The sequence below is a fragment of the Lycium barbarum genome, chromosome 10, assembly GCF_019175385.1.
Source record: "Lycium barbarum isolate Lr01 chromosome 10, ASM1917538v2, whole genome shotgun sequence".
Taxonomy (NCBI): Eukaryota; Viridiplantae; Streptophyta; class Magnoliopsida; order Solanales; family Solanaceae; genus Lycium; species Lycium barbarum.
The window spans coordinates 118,470,606-118,477,716 of record NC_083346.1 but is presented as its reverse complement, the minus strand read 5'-3'; the positions used below and the strand labels follow the sequence as shown (position 1 = coordinate 118,477,716).

Sequence of the window (7,111 nt, the reverse complement as noted above, 5' to 3'; positions counted from 1 at the left end):
TCTCCAAGCTTCACGAAGACCATCCATCACCCACTTATTTCCTTCTGCTGGAATTATGAACTTGGTCTATGCAAATGACATATATGTTATCTTCATTTGGTAAGAAACCCAATAAAATACACAATTGAAAATTGATTGTTCTTACTTTAACATAATCCACCATTCGTTGTTTTGTATCATCTGGAACAGCATGCCAATTAGTGAATAGTAATGTGATAAATCTAGGATTCCTGGAAACTGTTCCTATGAAGTTGCTTAACTGAGACACTCTTTTACCGGTTGGTCCCACAGCTTGTCCTTTGTCAAATGTCACCTCCTCTCTCTCCTGAAGATTTCTTGCATGAATCAGCATACATTTTGTTTGCCCTCGAACTTTCTTCTTATCTGATGTTCCTGGATTGATGTAACAATATATACATAAATAAATAAAAATATAATGAATACAAACAAAATTACAAGGTTTAAGACATACCACCTATATGTGAATCAATGTCCATAGCTTCGTCTCTAACACACTCATCATCGCCAACTTCTTCTTGTGCATCAAAATTATCAAGTTCAATATTATGCTCATCAACAAGAGGGGACGGCATAGATCTGGCCTCATTAACTGGCTGAATATCAGGTAGTTTCTCTCCACCCACATGTGTTCCTTTTTGTTGTAGGAAAAGATCAAGACTTGTCGTCGGTAAGACCGACTTTCTCTTCACCTTTTTGACATTTTGTAGATCATGAGTGCCAAGTTGTTTTTCTCCTTCTCCTTGTTTTTTTCCAATCATATTTGAAGTGTTAAGAACTTCCTTTGAAGACAGTTGGACTGTGGATTTGTGCATAGGTAGTTTACCATTTCCTTGCTGCTGAATGGACTCCTTAGATTGAATTAACCTTTGTCTACTTTGTCCTTCTCTTGCATTTGATATTGTAGACATAGGATTCTTCCTTTTATGACTTAATGGTGCTTGCTGTTTCACAGCTCTATTCTCCCGATCATTAGCAAGTTTTTCTCTCTTTATCTGATATTGCTTGGCTAGTTCAGCACTCGATCGAAATTGGAAATCGTAACCTATCTTCTTCATAGGACTTTGAGCTTTGTTTGGATTCAAAACCCTTTTCTTTTCTCCTGGATTCATTCTTCATGAAGAGAAAAAAAAATACTTTAGTCCAACAATAAAAGGAATACATAACATTGTACAGAAACATAAAAATGTTGTGTGAAAATAATAATAACGCAGAATGCTAAAAATAGTGTTTCTTGTAGAGGAAGGTGTGAAATATGGATGATGAAGGCAGTTAGAGAATTTCTAGAAATCTGCTTATGATGGAATTTGCTGGTGCTAATAGTCAGATGGAGACAGCCTTGGTGCAAGGAAGTAGGATGGTGCTATTGGCATGCATGGAAAGAATTCAAGATTACATAGACAATTCAAGGAAGAAGTGCAAATCCGGAGGTTGTTGGCTGGTCTTATAGGGATATTGACCAAGGGTGTCCGGAGTTAGTGGATGTTGGTTATAAAAGGAAATGCAATGCTGAATTTACAGAGGAAGTTTGTTGGTGATGAACTGAAAAGGAAGCATTATCACCATGTTCAAGTCCATCTGGAGGAGAACATGGTGATAAAGTTTAAAAAAAAAAACTTGCTGAAATGCAGTGCAAAAAAATACACTGCAGAAATGCTGGAAAAATTGTGCAGAAATGCTGAAATGCAGTGCAAAAATGCTAAAAATACTGTACTAAAAAGCTGAAACTTAGTACAGAAATGCTGAAACTTAGTCCGGAAATGCTGAAATACCTGTGCAGAAATGCAGAAAATGCAGTGCAGAAATACAAATACGCAGTGCAGAAAAAAATCACTGCTGAAGCACAACACTAAAAAAATACTGAAACTGCAATACAGTGCAGAAATACAAATATGTAATGCATAAAAAATCACTGCTGAAGTATAACACTACAGAAATGCTGAAACACAGTTGTACTAAAATGATGAAACTTAGTACGGAAATGCTGAAAACCTGTGCAGAAATGCAGAAAATGCAGTGCAGAAATACTAAAATGCAGTGTAGAAATACAAATATGCAGTGCAGAAAAAAATCACTGCTGAAGCACAACACTAAAAAACATACTGAAACGCAGTTTAGAAAATCTTGCAGAAATGCTGAAACGCAGTGCAGAAATGCTGAAAAACTGTGCAGAAATGCTGAAAAATTGTGCAGAAATGCTGAAAAAGCTGTGCAGAAAATGCAGACAATGAAGTGCAAAAATACTGAAACTGCAATACAGTGCAGAAATACAAATATGTAATGCATAAAAAAATCACTGCTGAAGCACAACACTACAGAAATGCTGAAACACAGCTGTACTAAAATGCTGAAAAACCTGTGAAGAAATGCAGAAAATGCAGTGCAGAAATACTAAAATGCAGTGCAGAAATACAAATATGCAGTGCAGAAAAAAATCACTGCTGAAGCACAACACTAAAAAAAATACTGAAACGCAGTTTAGAATATCTTGCAGAAATGCTGAAACGCAGTGCAGAAATGCTAAAACGCAGTGTAGAAATGCTGAAAAACTGTGCAGAAATGCTGAAAAATTGTGCAGAAATGCTGAAACGCAGTGCAGAAATGCTGAAAAACTGTGCAGAAATGCTGAAAAAGCTGTGCAGAAAATGCAGACAATGCAGTGCAAAAATACTGAAACTGCAATACAGTGCAGAAATACAAATATGTAATGCATAAAAAAATCACTGCTGAAGCACAACACTACAGAAATGCTGAAACACAGCTGTACTAAAATGCTGAAACTTAGTACGGAAATGCTGAAAAACCTGTGCAGAAATGCAGAAAATGCAGTGCAGAAATACTAAAATGCAGTGCAGAAATACAAATATGCAGTGCAGAAAAAAATCACTGCTGAAGCACAACACTAAAAAAAATACTGAAACGCAGTTTAGAAAATCTTGCAGAAATGCTGAAAAATTGTGCAAAAATGCTGAAACGCAGTGCAGAAATGCTGAAAAACTGTGCAGAAATGCTGAAAAAGCTGTGCAGAAAATGCAGACAATTCAGTGCAAAAATACTGAAACTGCAATATAGTGCAGAAATACAAATATGTAATGCATAAAAAAATCACTGCTGAAGCACAACACTACAGAAATGCTGAAACAGAGTTGTACTAAAATGCTGAAACTTAGTACCGAAATGCTGAAAAACCTGTGCAGAAATGCAGAAAATGCAGTGCAGAAATACTAAAATGCAGTGCAGAAATACAAATATGCAGTGCAGAAAAAAATCACTGCTGAAGCACAACACTAAAAAAAATACTGAAACGCAGTTTAGAAAATCTTGCAGAAATGCTGAAACGCAGTGCAGAAATGCTAAAACGCAGTGCAGAAATGCTGAAAAACTGTGCAGAAATGCTGAAAAAGTTGTGCAGAAAATGCAGACAATGCAGTGCAAAAATACTGAAACTGCAATACAGTGCAGAAATACAAATATGTAATGCATAAAAAAATCACTGCTGAATCACAGCACTACAGAAATGCTGAAACACAGCTGTACTAAAATGCTGAAACTTAGTACCGAAATGTTGAAAAACCTGTGCAGAAATGTAGAAAATGCAGTGCAGAAATACTAAAATGCAGTGCAGAAATACAAATATGCATGTGCAGAAAAAAATCACTGCTGAAGCACAACACTAAAAAAATACTGAAACGCAGTTTAGAAAATCTTGCAGAAATGCTGAAACGCAGTGCAGAAATGCTAAAACGCAGTGCAGAAATGCTGAAAAATTGTGCAGAAAATGCAGTGCAAAAATACTGAAACTGCAATACAGTGCAGAAATACAAATATGTAATGCATAAAAAAATCACTCCTGAAGCACAACACTACAGAAATGCTGAAACACAGTTGTACTAAAATGCTGAAACTTAGTACGGAAATGCTGAAATACATGTGCAGAAATGCAGAAAATGCAGTGCAGAAACACTGTGCATCTCAATATTACTAGTATTTGTATCCAAACATTTCCACAATAACTGCTTAATATTAGAGCCTGATGAATTAGACAAGAAAGCATCGACAAAATAAATGTCATCAAAGCAGGAAACTCTCTAGTTATTAATCAAGTAAATGACTGAACTATTTTTTTAGCTGAACATTGTGCAAATATTCAACTTCTGAATTAGAATTAAACTCAAGATGTATCTTCAAACATCAAACTCATCTCCAGATCCAATTTCAGTTTGTTGCGCAAGAAATCCTTCTAGAGGCACATCAATAATGGTTTCAGGTACATCACTCCTTACTAAAACAACTTCACCATTATCATTTGGTATAGACGGGGCCATCGAATGTTCAGACGACTCATCTCCATAACAGTGAGGAGCATCAGATTCTAGTTGATCACTTATGCTAAACAAGTCTCTCGGGACGGTCTTCATAACGTAGTGTTTATCTTGATCATATGGATCTTGCACATAGAAGCATTGGTGTGCTTGTGATGCTAGCACAAAGGGCTCTTCTTGATAGCATCTCTTGTTGAAGTAGACATAAGTAAGACCGTAAGTATCTTCTGCAGCCTCATACCAGTCACACTTAAACAACACAACCTTAAAATGACCATAATAAGTCACATTTGCATCAACTGGATTTTTATCCTTTGAGCTTGCAAAACTTGTAGTTAGTGCAACTAATGTAATACCACTATTTTGTGTTTTTCTCCTTACATCACGCTGCCTCACATGGAATCTATATCCATTAATGAGATACCCAGAGTATCTTTTAGCAATTGAACTTGGTCCTCTAGACAATTGTTTTATCAAATCAGGCACATCGTCATGCAAAACACGGCTTTCAAACCATTGAGCAAAGTTTTGACTATGAGTCTTGGCCTTTCTCCATTTAGATCTTCGCTCATGACTATTAACTTCAAGCTCGTGCTCTCTACACAACAAGTATTGTTATTTGTTAGCAAAAAGAAACATTAAATAATTTAAACATTTATTGATATAAAAGACAATTTTATAATTATAAGTGAGTTAAATACCTGACATAATCTTGAATTTCTTCACAATTGCTCAATATGTATCTATGTGCTTGATTTAGTGACTTGTCATCTAGCTCATCTGGATCACCCATTTTCCCTCCTAAAGGACAACCTTTGTCAGGGAACAAACTACAAGTTTGTGCATCAGTTGAACCACATTCATCATTGTTTCGGGATCTTCTATTATATCTAGTATGTACACCACCATGTAAGTATCTTGAGCATAAATTTAGACACTCTTCAACTAGATATGCTTCAGCAATGGATCCTTCTGCATGGTTTTTGTTACGAACATACGACTTGAACCTACACATAAATCTTTCAGGAGGATACATCCATCGGCCCTGGACTGGACCTCCTAATCTTAGCTCGTTTGGCAAATGGATAGCCAAATGAACCATTATATCAAAAAAACAAGGAGGAAAAATTCGCTCCAATTGGCTCACTGTTTCTCTAATCTCTGCTTCCAAACAATCTAGATCCTCTGGTGTGATAACCTTTTGACATAAACGACGAAAAAAGGAGCTTAGACGAATAAAAGGAATAGCAACATGATCAGGAAGTATGCTTTTAATTGGTATTGGCAACAAGTAATGTAGCATGAAATGGGCATCATGGGTCTTATAATTAGATATTTTTCTTTCGGCTGGTTGCACACATCGGGAAATGTTCGAAGCACTACCATCAAGTAGCTTTGCATTCTTTAAAACACCACAAAAAGTAGATCTTTCTCCATTAGTCATAAAGTAGCATGCTTGTGCAAGCTTTATTTTCTTGCCATCCTTTGTATCTTTTGGTTGAAGGTTTTTCCTAATGCCCATCTCTTTGAGGTCATAACGAGCATTTTCATGATCCTTCGTCTTGCCAGATATATCCAAAAGTGTTCCTATTATGTTATCAAATATGTTCTTCTCAATATGCATTACATCAAGGTTGTGGCGAAGCGAGTTGTGCTGCCAATAAGGTAATTCAAAAAAAAATTGACCTTTTTTTCCATGGACCGACGTTTGATTTCTTTTGCTTCTTCCCAAACACATTTTCAACATTCTGTAACATATTAAACACATCGGTTCCCTTTAACAATTGTGGAGGAGGCCTAAATTCTGTTTTTCCATTGTAAGACCTTTTGTTAGATCTCCATGGATGATCCATGGGTAGAAAAACACGATGGTCCATGTAACACATTTTCCGGCTATGTTTCAGATAGCAAGAATTAGTGCCATAATTACAACAAGGACAAGCCAATTTTCCTTTTGTACTCCATCCGGATAACATAGCATATGCAGGGAAGTCATTAATTGTCCACATAAGAGATGCTCGCATTTGAAAGGTTTGATTTCTCGAAGCATCATATGTGTCTACCCCTAACTCCCACAATACCTTCAACTCTTCTATTAATGGCTGCAAATAAATGTCAATGTCATTTCCAGGAGATCGCGGACCAGATATAAGCAAAGAAAGCATGCAATATTCTTGTTTCATGGACATCCAAGGAGGAAAATTATACACCATTAAGACAACTGGCCATGTACTATGAGATATGCTCATGGTCCGAAATGGATTGAATCCGTCACTTGCCAAGCCAAGTCTCACATTGCGAGAATCTTTTGCAAAATCTGGATGAAGGCTATCAAAGTCTTTCCATGCTTGGCCATCAGCAGGGTGCCTTAACTTTCCATCTTTGGACCGCTCCTCGTCATGCCACCTCAATTTATCCGCTGTCTTTGAGCACATAAATAGCCTTTTGAGTCTAGGAATTAATGGAAAGTGTCTCAAAGTTTTAGCAGCAACACGATGAGATCTTTGGAAGACTGAAGCTCACTATCTACTTCAGGATACTCAATATATCGTGAAGCTCCACAAACATGACAATTTTCATCACCTTTATGTTCATTCCTAAACAGCATGCAGTCATTGGGACATGCATCAATTTTTTTATAATCAAGACCTAGATCCTTTACCATAGACTTGGCTTTATTATAGGATAAAGGAATGTTCAACTCAGGCATCGCCTCTTTCAACAACTCCAAGAGGGAAGTAAAGGATGCATTACTCCATCCATGTAGACAC

General features: G+C 36.7%; 1 protein-coding gene across 1 annotated transcript; it reads right to left on the bottom strand.

Moving 5' to 3' along the window:
- Positions 1 to 3,123: 3,123 nt before the first annotated feature.
- LOC132613386 (uncharacterized) lies at positions 3,124 to 6,775 on the bottom strand. Its single transcript, XM_060327395.1, has 5 exons — positions 6,047 to 6,775; positions 5,042 to 5,994; positions 4,209 to 4,938; positions 3,524 to 3,592; positions 3,124 to 3,207 (listed from the first exon to the last, which is right to left on the bottom strand). The coding sequence occupies exons 1-5, from the start codon at positions 6,773 to 6,775 to the stop codon at positions 3,124 to 3,126; spliced, it is 2,565 nt and encodes an 854-aa protein (XP_060183378.1).
- Positions 6,776 to 7,111: the final 336 nt, after the last annotated feature.